Source organism: Megalops cyprinoides, chromosome 14 (genome assembly GCF_013368585.1).
Source record: "Megalops cyprinoides isolate fMegCyp1 chromosome 14, fMegCyp1.pri, whole genome shotgun sequence".
Classification (NCBI taxonomy): Eukaryota; Metazoa; Chordata; class Actinopteri; order Elopiformes; family Megalopidae; genus Megalops; species Megalops cyprinoides.
In genome coordinates, this window is record NC_050596.1 from 25,025,624 (window position 1) to 25,048,690 (window position 23,067).

At 48.5% G+C, this 23,067-nt stretch overlaps 2 protein-coding genes across 3 annotated transcripts; one reads left to right on the forward strand and one right to left on the reverse strand.

Annotated features, from left to right (window-relative positions):
- Positions 1–1,496: 1,496 nt before the first annotated feature.
- dbr1 (debranching RNA lariats 1) lies at positions 1,497–6,999 on the reverse strand. The gene is made up of 9 exons (XM_036545809.1): positions 6,858–6,999; positions 6,091–6,561; positions 5,874–5,998; positions 5,562–5,642; positions 5,095–5,180; positions 4,025–4,249; positions 3,648–3,725; positions 2,706–2,851; positions 1,497–2,277 (listed from the first exon to the last, which is right to left on the reverse strand). The coding sequence occupies exons 2-9, from the start codon at positions 6,285–6,287 to the stop codon at positions 1,497–1,499; spliced, it is 1,719 nt and encodes a 572-aa protein (XP_036401702.1). The 5' UTR covers positions 6,288–6,561; positions 6,858–6,999.
- Positions 7,000–7,266: 267 nt separating this feature from the next.
- Positions 7,267–21,370, forward strand: armc8 (armadillo repeat containing 8). 2 transcript variants are annotated; one of them, XM_036545283.1, is made up of 22 exons: positions 7,267–7,604; positions 10,095–10,171; positions 11,043–11,114; positions 11,840–11,982; positions 12,472–12,569; positions 12,824–12,916; positions 13,038–13,118; positions 13,576–13,651; positions 13,953–14,043; positions 14,133–14,193; positions 14,572–14,772; positions 14,927–15,022; positions 15,312–15,394; positions 15,810–15,891; positions 16,136–16,222; positions 16,571–16,663; positions 18,244–18,393; positions 19,152–19,247; positions 19,803–19,898; positions 20,064–20,157; positions 20,364–20,457; positions 20,897–21,370. In XM_036545283.1, the coding sequence occupies exons 1-22, from the start codon at positions 7,560–7,562 to the stop codon at positions 20,928–20,930; spliced, it is 2,043 nt and encodes a 680-aa protein (XP_036401176.1). In that variant the 5' UTR covers positions 7,267–7,559; the 3' UTR covers positions 20,931–21,370. The 2 variants fall into 2 exon arrangements, with proteins under 2 accessions (XP_036401176.1, XP_036401178.1); XM_036545285.1 differs by having other exon boundaries at positions 20,064–20,136.
- Positions 21,371–23,067: the final 1,697 nt, after the last annotated feature.

Below are 23,067 nucleotides of genomic sequence, written 5' to 3' on the forward strand. Positions count from 1 at the left end.
ATCGGTAAAAATAAAAGACTTAAAGTAAACCTTTACAGGGTGAATTTTGTTCTTGGGGATGGGGGTGGGTGTATTACTGTTGTTTATGTGAAGTGTGTGTCAAGTTCTTCTTGTGCAAACCTCCGCACAATCACACAAGAAACAAAAATAGAGGAATCATTTGAAGCTGTTGTCTTACAAATCTGGAGACAGTAGTTTTGATTACTCATACTGGTGCAACTTCAACTCCGCAGAGTTTTGAATGCTCTCTGTGCCAGATGTAACCGTTGTCTCATTGTGACCTATAATAAACTCTAACCTCTTCCAGACAGACGTCATGTTTGGAGGTGCCAACAACCACTGGAAAATGTCCAGAACAATTTCATGAATTTCATCAGTTGCCCTGTAGGTATGGGAAAAAAATTCAAATGTAAATCATGAGGAAACTGGTCGAGTCCTTGTAGTGGGGACACATTTACCAGCATCCTGATTTCATGGTGTCTGAACCCACGTGACCAATCCTGCAGTCACAAATGGTTTCAGCTCTAAGTGTGCTGAGTATCACTCACAGTAGTCAAGACTTGTGTAAAGTACTGAGAGCATTAATCATCACCCACTTCAGCCAGGGCCTTTCTCACATGTGCGGTCGCACCATGATCGAGACAAAACATAATCGGAGGGGTGTTTGCACTCTGGCCGAGTTCTTTGGCTCGTGACTAAACTTCAAGTCTGATTCAGTTTTGTGAAACACTCCAAGAATTAGAAATCCAGGCCAAAGCTCTATTCTCTGCCGTTACGTGTATGTGCACGTGTGTATAGTGTACATATCTGTTTTGGGTGTACAGAGAAGCACATCCTACCACTGCAGAACTGCTAAACATTTGAGGGCAACACCTGAACCCTGAACATCCCTGCAGTGCTAAGCTGACCTGGATTTAAAAAAAAAACAGTGAGAATGGGTTTAAGTTTACCATTGTTTGTAATTCTGTAATTGTATGTGAAAACATCTTGAGTCTCTGTACAGTTCTCTTTGTCAGCTGCCAACATATTCTTCTCTGCACTGCTAAGAGTGGGCAGAGTGACTAGACATGTAAACCACAAAATTTAAAAACCAAATGTAACACCCACAACTGGGGTCGTACACTTCTCAAACACAACTAATAGTTTTAGTTTATCTTTGGGGAAGGACCAGTTAAAATCAGAACAGAAATAAAACAACAAATGTACAACTAAATAAAAAAATGTGTTTCAAAGTCCGTCTTAGGAGAAGCATGAAAACTCCATCCCTTCTTTAAAACAATCACCTCCTTGCTGGTTTGAAGTACCAGACCTAATGATAACAATAATGGAGGAAGACTCCAGGGAGCCCGATGCAGTCCAGCAGAGACAAGTTAGTGTGTCTTCAGTCTCTTCATGGGGCTTCCCCTTGCTCAGGAAAATGGTCACCAAGCAGTTAGTTTGTAGCACGGAAAGTCTTCCACCACCACCCCCCCCCCCCCCCCTCTTTCCCTCCACACCTACCCCTCGCTCTCCTCCTCCTCTTGGGCAGTGTAAATGGTCTGGTTTCGGCGCTTGATCTTTGGGGTGTTGCCGGTGCTGCTGGCCCCTCCTGCCTCCCCGCTGGTGCGTTTAGGAATTCTGACCAGCTGGGGGCTCCCTTCCTCCCCTAGGCTGCAGAGGGAGGGGGAGGAGGGGCTGGGGGTGGAGTGGGATGGGGGAGGCAGGTCCAAAGGGAAGGACAGCTTTGGAGAGGGCAGGACCAAGCAGCTGGTGGCCAGGTCTCTTGGAGGGCTGTCAGCATCCCTGCCCCCCGCCTCGCCCTCGGGGACCACGGCGTCAGGGCTCAGGCTGGCCGCGGCGGTCCCCTTGTTCACCCCGTCTCCCCCCTCCTCTTCCTCTTCCTCCCACTCGTCCTCGATGGTGATCTCATCCGGGTTGTAGGAGCTAGACAGGCCCGACGTGTCAGTGGGGTACTCACTGGGCTCCTCCACACTGCCCGTGCTGCGGTTCTCCTCTTCCTCCTCCTCCTCATCCTCCTCCACCATGCTTCCCTGGCCTCCCCCCTCCTCGGCCGCACCCTCGCCCTGCCCGGCGCGGGCGTAGAGGTCGGTTAGGCCCAGCGTGGCACACAGCTCAGTGGTCTGTGGGTTGGTGGCGTAGGTGGGGGCCAGCTGAGGCTGGGGGCGGCTGGGCTCGTAGGCTGGCACCGTTATGCTGAAGTTCTCTGGAATGCGCAGCTCACCTCCCAGGTCACCCACCACCTCCAACATGGCCGCTTCTGTAGCACTGAAATCCCATCTGGGAACATCAGGAGGCGCACCAGAGTCAGACAGCAACACCACAAACATACGAGAGGCCTGGCGCAGTTCTGACCTTGCACTGTTGGTGGTGGTTGAGGTCAGTCACCACCCCCTTCACTGGACATTAATCCGACACCCTTAAAATGCACTATGAAATGCAATCCATCATTGATATTATATCACCTGTTGCAGTACTTTCAGCCACAATCAATGCGTGGGAATTACACATCTAAATTTGGTTGTATATCTGATTTTCACCTCCACACCCCTCATTAACAGGCAGACATTAACAGACAGCTGGCTGCATGTAAGGTTTGGAATCTGATTAAATAAAAATACATTGATTGTGTGTGTGGAGGAGAGACAGAGAGAGAGCACAATGGTAAAGTAGCAGCGCAGCACCGGGCTGCACTGCAGTCATCTCACCGTGGGTGCAGGCCGTTGTCCTGGGGCGGGTTCCAAGGACTGGGGGTGACTCTCTGCAGGCTGTCTGTGGCCTTTAAGATGGCCAGCCACTCAGGGTCGTACTCCAGGTGCTCTGAGGATCCTGGCCGGTCTGCCACCTCCACTATCTGAAAGAGCGCACTGCATCATACCCTCACACACGCTTTGGCCAACCGTCCTGAGGACTGGTGTGGTCAAGATGCAGCTGAATTCATACATTTTAGATCTGCCATAATCTGCCGTAATCTGCCAGTAGGACCTATAAGTCACAACTGCCTGCACTTTAAAAGTTAGTACTCATATGTAGGAACTAGTAATTATGACTGAAACCGCTGTCATCAGATATTTGTGTTTTAATTAAGATATGAACTGTTAAGGCTGTTAAGGCAGCCTATTTGCTGACTTGTAACCAGGGCTGTGTTTTCTGATTCTCTTTACGTCGCCCTGCACAGGCTTGTCTGTCAAACAAACAAGCAAACTTCCTGCACATATAATTAGTATTAATCAGCACAACAGGAATGTGACACTGCAACAGAAATGAGCTCTGCAGGCCCTGTGGTGCTGCAGCTGAGGGGAGAGGAAGCAGCAGTGAAGGCACAAACAGTCGGTCCTGTTCTCCTGTATTCCCAGGCTGAGAGCATTTTACCAGCTGTTTGCTACATAAAGCAGCAAACATCCTGTGGGGCGCTACACTGAAATCAGACGCCCTTTTTTTTTGAGAGCTTCACCTGTATGCGCTGGTTCTCACGGTGTCATTACTAACCACGTCACAAACACTGAAGTGTCACTTGTGCCACTGAAGACACCAGAAGTATCCAAAAAAAAAAAAAAAAATAAATCTTCAGTCACTGTGCAGCTGGACGCTTCACTGCTGCTGTTCCCAGCAAAAGGACAAGAGGACGAGGATCCGCCTCCGTCGCTCACCTGGAGGAAGTCCCGGTGTGGCAGGCACTTGTCCAGCGAGAGGAACTTGGTGGTGCGGGGAGCGCAGTCACTCTGAGCCTGCAGGCACAACTCACATTCAGCACTCACAGAACACAAAGCCCCGCGCAGATACTTTGGCTGCAGTCCAGGCTGCTCCACTCAGCAGCACTTGTATATTATCAGTCCTGGGCTAATGAGTGTTTGCATGGTAGGAGCACTCACTTTCTGAGTACTGATCTGAGATCAGTAATGTTGCAGCATGCAAGGTGTAAAGGGGTCGCTTGTGGTATATCTGTATAGGTGTTTCTGAGGTTAACATCTACGAAGACTGACACATTGCAGCCACTGCCCCCCACCCCGGTCGGCTCAGTGCTGACCTGGTGCTGCATGATGGCGGCGAACTTGACGTGCAGGTGGGCAGAGAACCAGTAGGACGGCTGCAGGTGGGCCAGCAGCTCGGCGGCAGCAGGGCTGCCCAGTGAGTTGCTCTCCACCTCCTGCCTGAGGAACTTCTTCTTTCGCAGCAGCTGCTCCGTGCTGCCGTAGTTGTAGATGCCGCGCGGCCAGTCGTGGGACATGAAGATGTCCACGGGGTGCTGGATCTGAGGCGGCGAACAGGATGACATCACAAAGAGCAACTCATGCGCAGTCTACACTGCGGCATTGAGAAAACATTGTCTCTGATGTGAAACTTTGCTTGATTTTACTCTCAATATGGCTGATCCCCGGGCCTCGTTTAACAACCCAATTTCATCCTACACTGTGCACGGGATGCAATATGCCAAACAAAAAGCTTTCCCAAAATTTGTTCTTTCCCTCAGGCAAACTTCATACTGCACAGGAACATTTCCCTGTGGCTGAATGGTGGTACTACATCAGAGGAGTGCAACGACTAATTTTCAAACACTGGCAGGCATGTGAATGCCTTGGCACTGCATTTTCAGTAAAACAGAAGTAGAACTATGAGGAAAAAGATGCTGAAGAAGTATGTCAACTTGGCAATAATTTTGATATACATAATCAAAGCTAATCAAAGCATTTCCAAATACAGTACCTGGATGTGCCAGTCTGATGAGGAAAAATTTCATGTGTGAACAGCCAACAATCAAGTAATGTGTGAAACCCATTAAAAATGCATCTCCATCAATTTAACAAATTGGACTGCAGTTAATGCTTCGGCCCTCTTTAAATTGTACAGTGCTGTATCCTTCATAACTTGGGCAAAATATATGGAATCCCTATGTGGCCAGAGGTCATGTGAGGAGATGACCGCTGGCAGAAGAGCCACCAGTACAACTTCAGAGAGAGGCTGCGATCTGAAGATGGCATTATAAGTTGGACCCTGCATTTCCTGCAACTTTGAAATTTTCTGAAAAGTTTCCAATTCCAATTCTTTTGATTCAGTCCTTCTACCCTAAGGTCCAAATACACCTCTAACATCAGTCACCTGCTTCAGCTTGAAGACCTCAATGTTCCTGGTGTGGTAGACGCTCCGCAGTGTCTCCTGACTGTAGGGTGGAAACTCATAGTGTCCTGCAAAATAAAGAGCCCATGGGACCAGAATAAGACTCCAAATGCACTGCAGCTCTCTATGCATTGTTCTGTACAGCTTGGACAAAAAAAAATTCTGTGATGGCTATGCCACACCACAGAGTAAAGATTAAAATTGATTTATCTGTTTGGAGAGGTCTTTAAAGTTTCATGGCAGCTCTTATTGACAGACCTGTCTAAGTGAAAGACTACCATTTTTTTCCATTGTTTTAAAGAGTTTTAAAGAGTATTTACCTTAGATCTGCTCAATTGTATTATGCACTGTGAGTAAAGACACTGTACACTTATGTATCAGAAAAATTTCCTGAAGCTGACTGCTGAAGCACCATTTTAGATGAAGGCCTCTTGGCTGCCAGCCCTCACCTTTCCTGTAGTCGTGCGATTTGAAGATTCCAGACAGACCACCAATTCGTATTCCTTTGTAGCGCACCACTCCAGCATAACCTAATCAATAAATTACACAATCAATTAATCTATCTGTAACTACTTTGGCTCATACACCGACAGTACACATTACAAGATGTAGCACACATACAATGCTACCAAACCCATCCAGTATAGTGGAACCTCATCCACAATGATTTTAAAGTTAGGTGCAGTGGTACTCCCATCTCAGTGTAACAAACACATACCATGCAGTAGGTTTTATCACAGTGTGCAGCAGAGGGCTCTTACCAATGTAGTAGATGTTGGGGGCCACCCAGCCACCATATGGTAGCTCCTGAAGGTGGTTGGAGGCCTCATGGTTGCCCCCAATAAAAATGGTCAGGACCGGAGCCTTCTTCTCACCAGAGTAATACCTGAGAGAGGGCGGAAAACATGTTGGAATATTTAACTAGAGAAAGAATTTCCACAGAAAGACAAAAAAGGCAAATGAAAAATACATTCTTACTTGTAGAAGGTCTGCATGCTTCTGTACTTGGCTGGCACCGCCATACACTTCATGTCCCCCTCATTACGTACAGCCTGAAAGTCTCCACAGCATAACAGCAGGTCCACAGTCACACCCTCCTTGCGCTCCAGGTAGCCAATTGTCTCATAGATCTTGTCGAGCTCGCCATGGCAGCACCCCTCCACAGCAATCTTCATGACCGCTCTGAGCTTCCACTTCTCAAACAGCACAGTTGGCTACCCTTTCCCTCTCGCACGAGTGGCTCCCAGTCACCTCCCCACCTCTGGTCTGTCCTAGCCTCCTCCACAGACTGCTGGTCTAGGGCCCAGTGCTGTCCTTTCTCATGCACTGAGACTCAGATCCTCAAATAGTGAGCCACCAGAGCAACTGATAGCTAATGCTGTGGCGTTTTTATTACTTAGTACAATGACGGAGTCTGGCAAGGATACGAGAGCAGGCGAAGCGGGCTGTCTGTAAGGAGCAAAGAAAAAACATAGTATCATTCACAAACATGAAAAGGTACATACCAGCTCCTACCTCAACCAATACTTAGATCAGAAAAGGTATCAGTGCCTGCAGTGTAATGTTAACACATATACTTCCTCCAAAAGAGCATACACCCTATCCCAGGTTGCTGGCAAGCTACCTATGGCTATCAAATGCTCTTTGGTTACTCGCGAAACTGCGAGCTATCAGTCACTGATCGTCAACAACATTCGCCACAAAAACATGCATTTCGGCTGATCAAATCCAGGAGTGCCAGTTACCTTTTCTTTGAGCAGCCGTCTCTTTATCCCTTTCTGCGTGTCAAAGTGAGCTGTCTAAGCACCCAAGCTCGAAATTCGAGATGAGACCACTTTCATATTAAGGTACACTGCCACGGCTTCACCACCATCCTTCCCACCTCGCCACACTTGAACCTGTGCACATGCGCACACAAGATCCCGTAAAACGATTAAGTAAAACAGACAATGATTCTATCGTCGCACTTTCTCAAATATTAAATTGTCAAACTTGTAGATGGTATTAAATAATGTTCACAATATGATAGACCCCAATACCACCATTGGTAACATCATTTACCTATCTACTGACAAAACAATCTTTTTTATATGAACCATTTGACTATCTCTTTGTTGAATCGGTCAGAATGAAACGCGTGGACTTCTACGCGTTTTCTAAACAAAACTAATTCCTCTTAATCTACACCTTTACATTCGGCAGTAGCGACGTACAGTGAATCTCACGTAAACATTAACTGAAAATGGGAAAGTTAACCATGGTTTCGTGGGTCATTTAACCTCTTTTTGGTCCCTCTAAGAAAGCACACATACTCCCCGAAGTACATCGAAAGCGCGTTGCTGCCACCAGCAGTTGTTGCTCATATTTTATTTCCGAGTTGCTGGGCTGGAAGGCCGAGTGTGTGGAAAGTGCGGCTCCGGTTGGGGCGCTCGTCAGGGGGAAGAGAGATGGCGTGTTTGCTGGAGGCCCCACTCCGCATCAGCGTGTTGTCTGTGAGTCTTACCCTAATATTCCCCCGTATCCCGGCTTTTCCTCCGCGCTCCCCGCTAACGCACTGAAGCAGGGTTGATAGTATGTCAAGCTAACCCGCGTGCATTTGCGTTTTACTGGCTTCGTGAAATGTCACGGACAGGGTTAGCCCGGTCACTCGGACTGTGTTACCGGCAGAGGTTCATATCATATGGCTAGCGTAGCTTACCGTTAGCTGGGTACTACAGTGATTCATTACAGTACCTGGCTACTGTCAAAATTTCGAATAAGGGGTGATTTCGAGTTATCTTGATAGCAAGCTAATAAACCTAGCAGCCAGCTATATGTAATAACAATAGCTAGCTTGGTGTTTGACACACATGCTTCTAAAGGGTGAAGTCTTGTGTCAGGTTGCTATACTGTGCGGTCAGAAGCTAGCTAACGTACTATCCAAGGTGGCTAATATGCCGTGTGACGTTATCAGGCGGCTAGCTAACCATCTAGCCAGCATTTTCAGATATTTAGCCAGCTAGCTCAGGTTAGCCGAAGTGGAAACGCCCCCTTTCTGTAGCGCGTCGCTGTCCGAATTGGGCCACATCGTAGGTCAGGGCGTTAGCTAGCTTGATAGCTAGCAAATGTTGATGAGCTAGCTAGTTGGCTAGCATGTTTTTTGCCAGCCAGCGTTAATTTGCTACATAGTATGACATACATGTCATGACCTAGATCACTTAATAAAAAAGAGCCACAATGAAACATAATGATATGTGACAACAGCTAACGAGTTCGTAATTAGACATTTGTCTGAACTATCTGCCAAGACAGTTTTGAAATTTGTAGATAACATAAGGTTAACGCTAGCTAGCTAGTTACCTAATGTAAGCCAATGTATGTAGCTAGCTCGCTAGTTCAGTTAGCTACCTACGTTTAAGTGCTGCGTGCCACCTGTTAGATAGCTAGCTAGCTAACTGAGCTAGCATCATTTAACATACAGTTAACTGGTTAGCGATCTGTCAAGAGTTCATCATTCAAGATCACATTAGCTGTCTAACTTGGGTATCTGTATTTTGTAGACGATGCGATTGAGTGTTAAAGAGATAGGTAGCTAGCTAATTAGGCAGTCGGTTACAGATGGTTTGGTGGCTTGCTGCTGCACAACCAGTCTTTTACTCCAAAATGTGATAATCTGTGCGCTTGCTGTGGTCCAGGGAAGCGGCCAGCGAAGTCAGGAGGCGAGTTAGGAACAGTGTGAGGTGAGATGCAGTTTGCCGGCTACCGTTAACTCAAAGCCAAATGCGAGTGCACCTACTTCTGTTACTCCGGTTGTCTTAACGGTAATTCAGAAAGTAAGCCTGTCAGCGCTAGCGTTAGAAGTGTCACAACAACCAGGAACAATTGTGTTATTATATTTATAATATACCTACGCACATATACTCATTGATTATTTACGCAGAAGTTTATTTGTTGAAACTACTTCTTACGGATGAGCTGGCTAATTTAAAATTTCAAGTGTATTTTTCTATGCTTTTGCAAATCTTGTACGTTTGTAATTTTGTCATTATTTTTTTGTGATTTTGTATGGTTTTGCAAATTTGTAAATGTTTTAAATGTAAACGTTAAATAGTTTGTGATGTTGCAGTTCTTGGTTCGTCCTTTAGCTTTTCTGCAGAATTGAGTAAAATCAACTTCACGCAGCCACACTTTACTGTATTAGTTAAGATGCTTCCTGCTACCATGAGCAAATGAGAGAGACAGTAGCTGATAGATTTTCACTCCTTGCTGTGTTGTTGTCACCACTTTTTTAGTGCTCAGTCACCGGTCGCAGGAGTGGATAAGTTTCTGATTTGACTCGTTTCCACTAAGCCTGATTTACAGATTTTCTGTGGTCCAGTCAGTCCCCTTGAGAATAAGTTAATTTTGAAAGAGTGGGGTTTTCCGTAAGCATGTGACCCTGTCATTTTTCTATCCTGATTCTCGTTCCCGACGGATTCGACCTATTCAGTCAGCAGTAGAGGTCATAGTTTAATTGAGGTCATATGTTTAAAGGGCCTTGAGATTTCTCATTTTCTTGATCACAGTCACGTAGTCAGTGATGCTACTAATAATTTCTGTAATTTGCTTTCCATTGACATTTGAAAAATAAGGTCAGGATCTTATGACTAACCACCCGATGTGTTGGAGGAGTGCTTGCTTCTGCTAACCGAACATTGACTCTGTGGAGGAAATCTGTGATCAGCAGACCTGCGGAGATAAAAACACTGGTCTGATGCAAGAACACAAGCAGATCCTGGATCAGACACTGATGATAAACACACACCGAGTTATCAAATGACAGACTTGGGTCCCACAGTGCTTATTTAGCGCGTTTGATGAAGGATGACCTGAGGAAGCTGCTGTATTTGTAAACCGATTCAGCAGAGATCCCTCGCGTTGCTCAAGCAGAGAGAGCTCCACTAAAATATGTTGTGGGATGAGAGAGTGAGAGGCCGCTTGTCTTGCTCTGTGTCACTATGCAGGAGGTCACCGCCACCAGTCGCCATTATGTTGACAGACTGTTTGACCCTGATCCTCAGAAAGTGCTGCAGGGAGTGATGTAAGTACCTGGCCTTTGCGTGTTTGCGGGAGTGTTTGCGGGAGTGTGCTGTGAGCGCGGCCGCCGTTGCCTGTGAGTGCGCCGTGTGAGTGAGCGCCCGCAGCATCTGATGAGGCACACCGTGAGCATGTGACTGGCTTGTGCTCTGCTCCAGCGCTGGGCATGTGTGACTGCAGTTTGTTTGTCACGGTTCTGCCTGTTTGCCCGTGTGCGGCTCCACTGAGCGCGCAAGGAAGCACGCTGTGTGTTTGCGTGTCTGTCTTTGTGCACCGTGTGTGCGCAGTTTGCATTGGCTTGGATGTGTATGTTTGTGTACCTCATGAGTGTGTGTGTGTGTGTGTGCATGCGTGCGTGCGTGTGTGTGTGTGTGACTGGTCTGATAGTGTCTCCTCATGTGGTTTGGACGCAGCTCTTCTCATCTTTATTTTTAACTTGAAGCCCAGCTCTAGTTACGGTTGCACACGGGTGCAACCTCACCGGTACGGCTGTAGTTTTCCATCGGGCTCAGTCTTCTTTTTCTAATATTAAAATGTGTCAAAGTTTGTCTTCATGCCTCTTGTAATGATAAATGCCTGATGTAACAGTTTATATTCATTCTTTGAAAACAAAACTGCCATTTTCCTTTCAATGTGCAACACTGACTTCTAATGGGTGCTTTTGTGACAGGGGAATTTGCAGTGTTCTGACCTTGTTACCACAGGGTGGCACAATAATGGATCTGGGTTAATGTATCTGGGACTTCTGCTGAGCTGTAGTGTATCAGTGTCCTGTGTACTGCGTAACTGCATCAAGGTGATCAATTGAACACAGCTCTTGTATTTCCTGCCAGTTGTTAATTGGTGGAGCCAATTGTGTGGCCTTGTCTTTGCAGTGACATGAAAAATGCAGTAATTGGAAACAACAAACAGAAGGCCAACCTGATCGTGCTGGGAGCCGTGCCCAGGTACGCCCCCTGTCTCCCCCTCTGTCCCTTTCTCTGTCTCTCTGTCTCGCTCATTCTAGTGGCTGTGGCAGCGACATGACTTGATCAATACTTGCAAAGATGACCCCAACCGAAGGACAGACCAACATCAGAAAAGCAGAACATGCTCATATTGGATTAGAGGTCCAGCTAGCTGTGTAGAATGTCCTTGCTGATTGGTTTTAGGTCGCTGTTGACCTTGTTGTGTAGTACTGATCCCTCACCATGTAGCCCCAGCGGCGGGCGCTGACTGAGGGGCCCTGTGGGGCAGACGGTGTTCCAGCGCAGAGCAGGACGGCAGCCGGGACAACTGATGTGCTGAGTGGGGAGGAGCGGAGCGGGTTGCCTATTGTTCTGGAACTCTCTGCATACAATACGCTCCCTCTCCCAACAGCAGTGCGGGCTGTCTGTCTGTCAGTGCCCCCAGTCATCCCCAGGTTGCTTAACCGTGCTAATTGTGAGGTTATCTAAGAGCTGGCCCTGTGCTTAACCGAGCGCCTTTGCTACCCAGAGTTTCACTCACAAGTTTGACATGTTGAAAGAGAAATATTCATACCATTTTCAGATTAATTTTCAGACCTAGAAAGCTCTCTGGGGGAACTGAAAATGTATGTCAAGGTGGAACAATGTGTAGAGATTATTAGGTGAAGCACAAGTTCTTTTTCAAAGCCTGTGTTGCTTGTGTCTTCGTGCTGTCTTCCTTGTAGACTGTTGTACTTGCTGCAGCAGTCCACGTCCAGCCCGGAGCTGCGGACCGAGTGCGCTGTGGTGCTGGGCAGTCTGGCCATGGGCACGGAGAACAACATCAAGTCCCTGGTGGACTGCCACATCATCCCTGCCCTGCTGCAAGGTACGCCTCCACAGATAGGGCGAAAGATGGATGACATGGCTGCGTAGGATTTCTCAGTGTGGAGTACTTCTTTGGCAACACTCTGCCTTGTGCGTTCGTGCTAATAAAGCATCCTTGAACTAAGCTGCATGGAAACCGAGTGGGAGAGGAAGAGTGCAGAGTCGAATGCTCCCCAATGAAGTGGTTATGAGTGGAGGCCTACTAATGTCTGAAGTAGGCAGTCATTTCCTCCAAGGTTCTCCTGTAACATAGCTCCTTGACCTTGGCCCCAGAGGGGAGCAGTATCCTCAGCTTCCTCAACGCAAGCCCTGAACCATTGCATTCAGACTACCGTTGTGTTGATGGTGACCCCTGTCTCTGAGTGTGACAACATGCATGCGACCATAGTTGAGTTGCCCTTATGTAAAAGGATAGATCTGTATCCGGCGTCGGATGAGCGTGGTCCCTCCTGTTTGTATGACATTGCCTTCTATATCCCCGTCTCTCCAGGTCTCCTGTGTCCGGATCTGACCTTCATCGAGGCGTGTCTGCGCTGCCTCAGGACAGTCTTCATCAGTCCTGTCACGCCAGTGCAGCTGCTCTACACTGTGAGTCACGCGCGCACACACGCACACACACATTTACGAGCTGCCAGCATCCTCATGAATTATCACCTGTAAGGTGGTGTTTTGTTATTTTCCAGTAGGTTGGTCCTGCGGTATTTTTTCAGGTATTCGTAATCTGTAATGCTCTGTACTTTTTTTTTTGCCGCAACAAAACTAGGGACTTCATCTGTAAAACGGGGTGTTTAATTGCAGTGTCGTTTATCATGACCGCGTCCCCTTTCACCCCGTGTCTTTAGGACCCCACTGTGATACCCCACCTCATGTCCCTGCTGAGTCGGTCACAGCGAACGCAGGAGTACATCACCCAGATCTTCTCTCACTGCTGCAAGGTCAGGCCCTCGGCCCGCTCTCCCGCTGAACCCGAGCCTCTGTGCACTGCAGGAGGTGCGAAGGCGCTCACATCTGTCCAAATAACTCAGCTGCTTATTTTATTCTGTCTCTCCCTTCCAGACCCCAGAGCATCAGACGGTCCTGTACAACCACGGCGCCATCCAGAACATCGCGCCCCTCCTCATCTCGCCTTCCTACAAGGTTCCCCTCGACCCCCCCCCCCCCCCCCCCCACACACACACACACACACACACACACACACACACACACACACACACACACACACACACACACTGTCAGACCCCCCCCCCCCCCCCCCCTCCCCCGATGCAGTCTTACAAAGTCCCAACCAAGCCATACAGTCTGCCACAGTCACTGTTGCAGACTTCTGTACAGTCCTCCACCATCTCTCACAGTCTGCCTCAGTCTAACACAGGCTGGAACCGTCTTCAACAGTCCTCCACAGATCCACATGACCCCTACAGTCTGCCATAGTCCCACTCCCACATAGATCTGTACAGTCTGCCACACTCTCACACAGTCCCCTATAGTCTCTCTCATCCCCATTCATACCATATTACATATTCCCATGCATTTTCCATGTGCTGTGAAAAGCCATTCTCCAGTGACCCCCCTCCATTCCTGTTTTTCTCTGCAGGTACGGATGCAGGCGCTAAAGTGCTTCTCAGTCCTGGCCTACGAGAACACTCAGGTCTCCATGACACTAGTGAATGGTGAGTCTCTTTCCTTCCCCTCTCCTCTCTCAATCCCTGCCTCTCTGTTGCTTGGTCTTTTGAAAAGGTCTTCAGGTTCACTTTAATGCCTTGAGCTAGCATTTGTCCAGATTCTCAAAGCATCGGCACCATGTTAGTACATTTGTCAGTGAACAGTCCGAGTGTATCTCTGGACCTCTAACCCTGCCCCACCTCACCAATTTCAACATCAGCGATGCTTTGTGGCCGTGACGATGAACGAAATGCTAATATAAGGATAGTACAAATGATTGTAATATGTGTTATTTTCTTTCTCTTTCAGTTCTGGTGGACGGGGAGCAGCTCTCTCAGGTTTTTGTCAGAATGATGCAAAGGGATCGACCCATTGAAATGCAGCTCACAGCGGCCAAATGGTGAGTGCATATTTGAGTGCACTGTGTTTGTACTGTTTGTGAGCTCTGTTCTTCAGGCTGGCTGGTTTCTTTTGCTCTGCCCCTCACAGCCTGACGTACATGTGTCGAGCGGGAGCCATCAGGACAGATGACAACTGCATCGTGCTGAAGGTTTGTGTCAGACTCCACTGTCTGTGTAATGTGGTTGTGATTGTATTGCTTAATATGTCTGCCTTTTTGTGGGTGTGCAGTAAGGTGTGTGTTTGTGTGTGTGTGTGAGAGACAGAGAGTGTAGTGTGTGTGTGTGTATGTGAGAGAGAGAGAGTGTAATGTGTGTGTGTGTGTGTGTGTGAGAGAGAGAGAGAGAGAGAGAGAGAGAGAGAGTGTAATGTGTGTGGGTATGTGAGAGAGAGAGAGAGAGAGAGAGAGAGAGTGTAATGTGTGTGGGTGTGTGTGTATGTGAGAGAGAGAGAGAGAGAGTGTAATGTGTGTGTGTGTGTGTGTGTGTGTGTGAGAGAGAGAGAGTGTAATGTGTGTGTCTCTGTGCAGACCCTGCCCTGCTTGGTGCGCATGTGCAGTAAAGAGCGCCTCCTGGAGGAGCGGGTGGAGGGCGCGGAGACGCTCGCCTACCTGATGGAGCCGGACGTGGAGCTGCAGCGAATCGCCAGCGTCACCGACCACCTGGTGGCCATGCTGGCAGACTACTTCAAATACCCCAGCTCCGTCAGCGCCATCACCGACATCAAAAGGGTGAGGCAGACAGGCCTGACAGGCGATCACAAGGACGCACTGACACATGATGAGGAGGATAACAGGGCAGGACAGCGCTGACATCATCCCTGTCATGTGATTTCATAGCTGGTTCTGTAGCAGTGGCTCTGACTCTGTCTCCCTCTCCCTGCAGCTGGATCACGACCTGAAGCACGCTCACGAGCTTAGGCAGGCCGCCTTCAAGCTGTACGCCTCGTTAGGTGCCAATGACGAGGACATCCGCAAAAAGGTAAGACGCACGGACACGCAGGACCATACTAGGACACGAGAGACATACTTGGGGGGGTTGGCAAAAAAGAGGATCACTGCCTTGGGTCCCCATTGTTACCTGCCTTGGAACCTAACCCGTGCCTTTAAATTCGTGATCCCCTTATCGATGAAGCGTTATATATGGAAGCCCAATAAATGCATGCTCTGGGTGGACACATCACCCCCTGTGCCCATCCAGGTAGAGTAAAACTCTGATGAATGACTTCACTGACCCCCTCCCCCCTCCTTCCCTCATCTCTGTCCCCCAGATCACAGAGACAGAGAACATGATGGACAGAATCGTCAGTGGCCTGTCAGAGTCGAGTATCAAGGTGCGGCTAGCAGCCGTCAGGTATGCAGCTCTCTTCGGCCTTTTTACGCTTGTAAGCTGGTTACAGGATTTGTGACGGTTGGCAGTTGTCGGAGTCCTCCTATGAAATTCAGCTCCCGTTGCTCTTGAAGCTAGAGTTAGATTTAAGTAAACCCCTGAAGGAAAATGTCACAGCAATAAGTAAGAAGCCTTTAAGCAATTTAAGGCAGATTTCAATTTTTGAACATGCACAGACCTCATTTGTTTTATTCACCATTTTTTTATTATTTATGAGGAGGAATTTGTTATATAAGTGGAAACAGTAGATGACTACCTTATAAATCTAATTTTATCTCCACCATCACACTTTTCTGTCTCTGTCTGGCTTTTTATCTCTCGCTCCTCACCTGCCTCCCTTTCCCACTCTTTGTTTCTCCTTCTCCCCGTTTCCCTCCAGGTGTCTACACAGTCTCTCACGCTCAGTTCAGCAGCTGAGGACAAGTTTCCACGACCACGCCGTGTGGAAGCCCCTCATGAAGGTTTGTGGCCTTAAAGATGCCAGTGTGACACTCCACCAGCGTGTCTAAAGTGTCACAGGCTCATTATCACATTCACACAATGACTTGGCCACGCTGAGAATGACAGAATTACAGGATTACAGTCCTGCTTGGCTGTGGGTGTTCAAGAGACTAGTTACGTCAGTTCAGTTTCACACCAGTTAGAGCCAAAGCATCAGTGCTGCCAGTGACCTCTCTCTCCGGGGATTCCCCCTTCTCCTTACAGCTGTTACAGAACGCTCCTGATGAGGTCCTGGTTATGGCCTCCTCCACACTATGCAACCTGCTGCTGGAGTTCTCCCCCAGCAAAGAGGTAAGTAGGGGGAAAAACTCCTATTTTTGCATTCTAAACATCTTCACAAGAACATTATTAAACAGGAAAACTTGAATTCAAATAGGCTTCTTTCTCATCACAAGGTTATTTTGCTGTTAAGGTTTTTTTGAGCGCAAGTGATTTGTTTTTTCTTTTAATATTCCTTGGAAGGTTGGAATTGCATCTGTAAGCATACGTAGCTGAATTGGACAAATGGTAACTGTCTCTGTCCATGTTTCCGTGTCTGCGTGCGTGTGTGCGTGTGTGCGTGTGTGTGTGTGTGTGTGTGTGTGTGTGTGTGTGTGTGTGTGTGTGTGTGTGTGTGTGTGTGTGTGTGTTCTTCCCTAGCCCATCCTGGAATCGGGCGTGATCGAGCTGCTCTGCAGCCTGACTCAGAGTGACAGCCCAGCGCTGAGGGTCAATGGCATCTGGGCTCTCATGGTGAGACCCGCACCTCTGGAGTGTGTTCAGACAGGGCCACACTGAGACACACTGCAACACAGCCACACTGGGACACACTGAGACACGGCCACACTGAGACACACTGAGACACACTGGGACACACTGGGACACACTGAGACACACTGAGACACACTGAGACACGGCCACACTGAGACACACTGCAACACAGCCACACTGAGACACACTGAGACACGGCCACACTGAGACACACTGAGACACACTGGGACACACTGGGACACACTGAGACACGGCCACACTGAGACACACTGAGACACACTGGGACACACTGGGACACACTGAGACACACTGAGACACGGCCACACTGAGACACACTGCAACACAGCCACACTGAGACACACTGAGACACGGCCACACTGAGACACACTGCAACACAGCCACACTGGGACACACTGGGACACAGCCACACTGCAACACAGCCACACTGGGACACACTGCAACACAGCCACACTGAGACACACTGCAACACAGCCACACTGGGACACACTGCAACACAGCCACACTGAGACACACTGCAACACAGCCACACTGGGACACACTGCAACACAGCCACACTGAGACACACTGCAACACAGCCACACTGGGACACACTGCAACACAGCCACACTGAGACACACTGCAACACAGCCACACTGGGACACACTGCAACACAGCCACACTGGGACACACTGCAACACAGCCACACTGGAACACAGCCACACTGGGACACACTGCAACACAGCCACACTGGGACACAGCCACACTGGGACACACTGCAACACAGCCACACTGGGACACACTGCAACACAGCCACACTGGGACACACTGCAACACAGCCACACTGAGACACACTGCAACACAGCCACACTGCAACACAGCCACACTGGGACACACTGCAACACAGCCACACTGGGACACAGCCACACTGGGACACACTGCAACACAGCCACACTGGGACACACTGCAACACAGCCACACTGAGACACACTGCAACACAGCCACACTGAGACACACTGCAACACAGCCACACTGGGACACACTGAGACACAGCCACACTGGGACACACTGCAACACAGCCACACTGCAACACAGCCACACTGGGACACACTGCAACACAGCCACACTGGGACACACTGGGACACAGCCACACTGGGACACACTGCAACACAGCCACACTGGGACACACTGCAACACAGCCACACTGAGACACACTGCAACACAGCCACACTGAGACACACTGGGACACACTGCAACACAGCCACACTGCAACACAGCCACACTGGGACACACTGAGACACAGCCACACTGGGACACAGCCACACTGGGACACAGCCACACTGGGACACACTGCAACACAGCCACACTGGGACACAGCCACACAGCCACACTGGGACACACTGCAACACAGCCACACTGCAACACAGCCACACTGGGACACAGCCACACTGGGACACAGCCACACAGCTACACCCCAGCGAGTGAGATGAGTGCAGGGAGGGAGAGGCCCGCTGGGAGAGGGGGCGGGGTGCTCACAGCTCGCCTCTCTCCCTGCCCTCCGGCAGAACATGGCCTTCCAGGCGGATCAAAAGGTGAAGGTGGAGATCGTGCGAGCGCTGGGCACAGAGCAGCTCTTCCGCCTGCTGTCCGACCCCGACCCCAACGTGCTGATGAAGACCCTGGGGCTACTGAGGAACTTGCTCTCCACACGCCCGGTCAGTCACACACACACACCCGGTCAGTCACGCACACACGCCCGGTCAGTCACGCACACTCGCCCGGTCAGACACGCACACTCGCCCGGTCAGTCACGCACACTCGGCCCGTCAGTCACGCACACACGCCCGGTCAGTCACGCACACTCGCCCCGTCAGTCACGCACACACGCCCGGTCAGTCACGCACACACGCCCCGTCAGTCACGCACACACGCCCGGTCAGTCACGCACACTCGCCCCGTCAGTCACGCACACTCGGCCCGTCAGTCACGCACACTCGGCCCGTCAGTCACGCACACTCGGCCCGTCAGTCACGCACACTCGGCCCGTCAGTCACGCACACACGCCCGGTCAGACACGCACACACGCCCCGTCAGTCACGCACGCACGCCCGGTCAGTCACGGACACACAGCTACACTCATGCACACACGCATCCGCGCATAAGTACACAAGGAGACTGTTCTCAGAATGATACAGGACGCTCTTCCTCATGAACCGTCTGTGACACACTCCCTTCAGCCAAGGGACACACTCACACAGCACAAAGCTCAAATGATGAGAATGTGTAATACCTCACTTATTATACCTTTAGGTAATTATATTTTTGAAAAAAATTTAAAAATGGTTAATTTAAGATTAAGATTTAAGGGGTGTTAATGCTTCATGAACATGAAAGGCCGCATGTGTGAGCCTGACAGGGATATTGAAAGGTCTGTCTGTGTACTGTAGTTATGTGCCTTTCTCTCACGTCCCAGCACATTGATCAGATCATGAGCTCTCATGGGAAGCAGATCATGCAGGCGGTCACGCTCATTTTGGAGGGGGAGCACAGCGTCGAGGTCAAGGAGCAGGTGAGGCCCCCCACCGCTTCTACCAAACCCCCCTCCATCCCTGCAGTCTTTCTCTGCAGAGCATGTAATTGAACTGGCCTATTTTAAGGTTTTTTTCTGTTTTTAATTTAAAATCTATTCCGTAAACTCACAGTTGGAGATTTTACTCTAAGTTTAAGTATGTTTCTTAATTAAAATTCCTCATCTGAAGGAGCAAAACCACAGTCTGACTGTAGGTCAGGGTGAATACTGTAGGAAAAGGGGCATCTTGAATTGTGTGAGAACATTCTTTTTCAGTTATCGTTAAACATGGTTATCCAAGTCATGCTTGAAATTACTTGTGCCCTGAAAAAAAGCAAAGAAGTATTTGAAAAATGTGCTCACACAGTTTGTAAGCGGCCCATAGATGGGTGATGGGTTATAAATGCCTGGTATGTTCAGTAAGACCCAGGAGGTAGGTTTTTAATGAAGCTCTCAGGTGCATTTTAAGTGTGTGAGTGATCTGACTGTAAGTCAGAGGTGGTCCGAGCCCTAATAGTGCATGCTGTAATATTATCTTAACGGTCTGTGTTACAGACACTGTGCATCCTGGCCAACATCGCTGATGGCAACACAGCGAAGGAACTTATCATGACCAATGACGACATGCTGCAGAAAATCAAATACTACATGGTACTGTCTGTTCCCTTGCCAGCGGGTCAGCTTCTGTGCCATTTACATTGCCCCTCTTACTTTAAGCAAGGCCGACGTGTAAAGGATATTAGTGTGTTGTGATTCTATTTCTCTCTCTCTCTCTCTCTCTCTCTCTCTCTCTCTTGGTCTGTCTCTCTCTCTCAGGGACACTCAAATGTAAAGCTGCAGCTTGCCGCCACATTCTGTGTCTCCAACCTGATCTGGAACGAGGAGGATGGTGAGGGGGACGCCATGACAGGTGGTCGCAAGGAGGGCGAGAGCGTGGGCGGGTGGGGGGGAGGGCGGAGCCTGTGCACAGGGCAGGAAGTAGCGAGGGCAACATTCAGTCATCTTCATAATCGTAGGCGTATTCTGTGGTTGCAGTTCAGGTTTTCTCCAGAAGAGGGTGCAACAGTGCCTCTTCCTGCCCTTTTAACCCCGTCTCCTCTCTTGCTCCATGTCCAGGTTCCCAGGAGCGTCAGGACAAGCTGAGGGAGATGGGCTTTGTGGACATCTTGCATAAGCTCACCCAGGCCTCCGACCCCAACCTCTGTGACAGGTCAGCTCTGCCCCCTGCTGGAGGCCTGGCAATTCAGTGTTTCTGTGTTGTTTTTTTAATAAGTGTTGCAAAGTGAATTCATATTCAGTGCAGTTATTTGGACTGAACAGAATTTTCACTCCACCGAAAACAGCGAGGGGAAAAGATGTGGTGTAACACTTTCACTTGTGAGAGGTCATGTTGAGGTCACCTCTTACACATGGCGGATTGTTAGCTATGCTTATAAAATTGTCACGAGAACTTCATTCCTCCTCTTTAATTAGTTGTGGTACTTCTTCCGAGCAGTGGCTTAAAATGTTACTCATTTTTTATTCCTTTATTACTTTTTGGAGTGATATGTCTGCAAGGACACTGTAAACACTGATAAAGACATGTTTTAGCAGTGAGTCAAGGATATTTACCTTGTGCAGGAAACTGACTTTCCTTCTGTCTCTCCCAGGGCAAAGACAGCGATGCAGCAGTACCTGGCATGACAGCGGGAGGGACAGGAGGTCACTTAACTAACAATCGCTGGGAGGTCACCTTCCATTGTTTTTCTTTTTTTTCTCCAGTTTTATTTCCTTTTTGTTTTGTTGCACAAGACACCTTGAGCGATGGCTCAAACACCCCCCCCCCTCCTCCAGCTCCACTCCAGTCTACCCTGATGCCTGGAGACTCAACTGAGGGGGGCAAGGGGGGGGGGGGCATGACGACGGTTTGGAATTTGTATTTCTTTGCAAGAGAGATTGTAGAGGATTTAGCTTTTTTGTGGACAACATATGAAGAAATGACTAATCGGAGTGTGCAGCACCCCCATGTGGCTGGGAGGTCTTGATGATGAATTGGACTCCTTTCTAAGGAGAAATGACACACAGAGGTCTGGACGGCAGGTGGGGCTGGGGGGTTGGGAGTACTGCCTCCTTATTTTATTGTTGGTTATTATTAATATTATTACTGTTATTATTAATATTATTTTAAGAGGGGTTGTGGGGGAGGGGAGAAGCTGAAAAAGAAGAAGAAAAAAAAGACTGCTCACATTTTGATTTTTTTTTTTCCCCCTCAATTCTTTTGTTTGTGGTTTTTTTTTTTGTTTGCGGATACATACCTCGGAAATATATTATAAATATATAAATATATTTTTTGGATTTGTATTTTTTCCTCTTTGTTTTCCTTTTTTGTGTGTGTGAAGATTTGGTTTCGGTTTCGTGTGAGGCCGTGGAGGAGGAACTGAAGGAACGTGGTGATGGAAGCATTTGTACGGTTCCCCTTTGCCAATCAGCTCCTACAGACGGGGGGTGGAGGGGGGAGGGTGGGGGTTACTGATCTACAACAAGGAGGCAAGAGGCTTTTTTTTTTTTGGTTATTTTATTTTTTATTTGTAAGAATTGGCCACCCCTTGGCTTTTGAACCTTTTTGAAGCTCTAATAGAATGAATGTTTCAGCTGAAATATATGCAGACCTGAACGATGGAGCCAGGTGGTGGTGTGAGTCTTTTCTCTGGTGGGTTGGTGTGGGGATGGGGGGGGGGGGGGGGTGAACTTCTCATTAGGCTTTCATTAGGAAGCACAGTTCTTGCTGCTGTGTCGTCCTGTCTGGAAGCAAAGAGGGGATGTTTAGAGGACCTCCAGCTGCAGCAGTGAGCGGTATCACAGGCTGAGTATTCTCCCTGTCCAAAGACATACGTCCCAGGAATGAACAAACGGACTGTCACACCCACATCACATGACCCTGAGCAGAGGAGGATTAAGCTCACAGTAGCCACTATACTCGCAAAAGATAAGGAGAGCAGCCTTACTAATCTGAGCCCTTTTAGCATGAGTGTTGAATAAAATAAATACATTATTTGCAACACTTGGCTATGAATTATGTAGCCTGTTTTGAGCAGTTTTCTAAATGTGCTCCATAGGAAGGTTTCTCTTTTTAATGTGAAAGTGAAGTTTTTTGTTGTTATTTATTACCCAGTTGATGACTCCACCTTGCATGGTTGATTTGGGGAGGGATGGGTGTAGATGTGTGATCTGGCAGATGGTTTCTGACAAAAAATATGTCATTGTGAAAAGACTGCAAATTTGTCTCCCATCATGTACAAAGCACAGAAGCATGTGGTCCTATAAAACAACACCTTTTTATTCTTGTATTTTTTTTTAAACTTCATAACCGTTAGTAAAATACATCTTTACCTCCTCTTTCCCACCCCAATTATTACAAGCAGGCACATTCCTCATGCAGTAAGCTGTGACATGCAAATACTAACCCTCCCACCCCCCCCTAACACACGCAGTCCTAGGAAACCTCTCTTCCCACACACACTCAAGAGTCCTCAACTCTGCGCACCACCCCCCCAAAAAGGATAGGAACCAAAGCTGGACATTTTATTAAAAAATAGAATACGCCCCTCACTGTACCAATAGATGCTGCTACAGATTGTATGTTATTAATGCGGTGCAAACCCTCCAGATGTGTGTGCTGGTGTGCCAATGACTTGTTTGCACATTAACCTAGCGCAGCGCTGGCCCCTGCTGTTGGAGATGTGGCGAGGCTGCCCTCTGCTGGACACATGGGTATATGGCACATGTCTCCAGAGCTGTAGTGCTTGTGGACAGTCTGGTTAGGGGGATGCCCCCCTGGCTG

What these genes read in the sequence shown, in the direction of transcription:
- dbr1 (XM_036545809.1), bottom strand. Translation starts at nt 6,287, where the DNA reads ATGAAGATTGCTGTGGAGGGGTGCTGCCATGGCGAGCTCGACAAGATC. An exon ending in AGGTCTTCAAGCTGAAGCAG is followed by an intron (nt 4,250 to 5,094) that starts GTGACTGATGTT and finishes TCGCCGCCTCAG; the next exon opens with ATCCAGCACCCCGTGGACAT. An exon ending in CCGCCATCATGCAGCACCAG is followed by an intron (nt 3,726 to 4,024) that starts GTCAGCACTGAG and finishes TTGTGCCTGCAG; the next exon opens with GCTCAGAGTGACTGCGCTCC.
- armc8 (XM_036545283.1), top strand. Translation starts at nt 7,560, where the DNA reads ATGGCGTGTTTGCTGGAGGCCCCACTCCGCATCAGCGTGTTGTCT. An exon ending in TCCGCATCAGCGTGTTGTCT is followed by an intron (nt 7,605 to 10,094) that starts GTGAGTCTTACC and finishes GTCACTATGCAG; the next exon opens with GAGGTCACCGCCACCAGTCG. An exon ending in TGTGGAAGCCCCTCATGAAG is followed by an intron (nt 15,892 to 16,135) that starts GTTTGTGGCCTT and finishes TTCTCCTTACAG; the next exon opens with CTGTTACAGAACGCTCCTGA.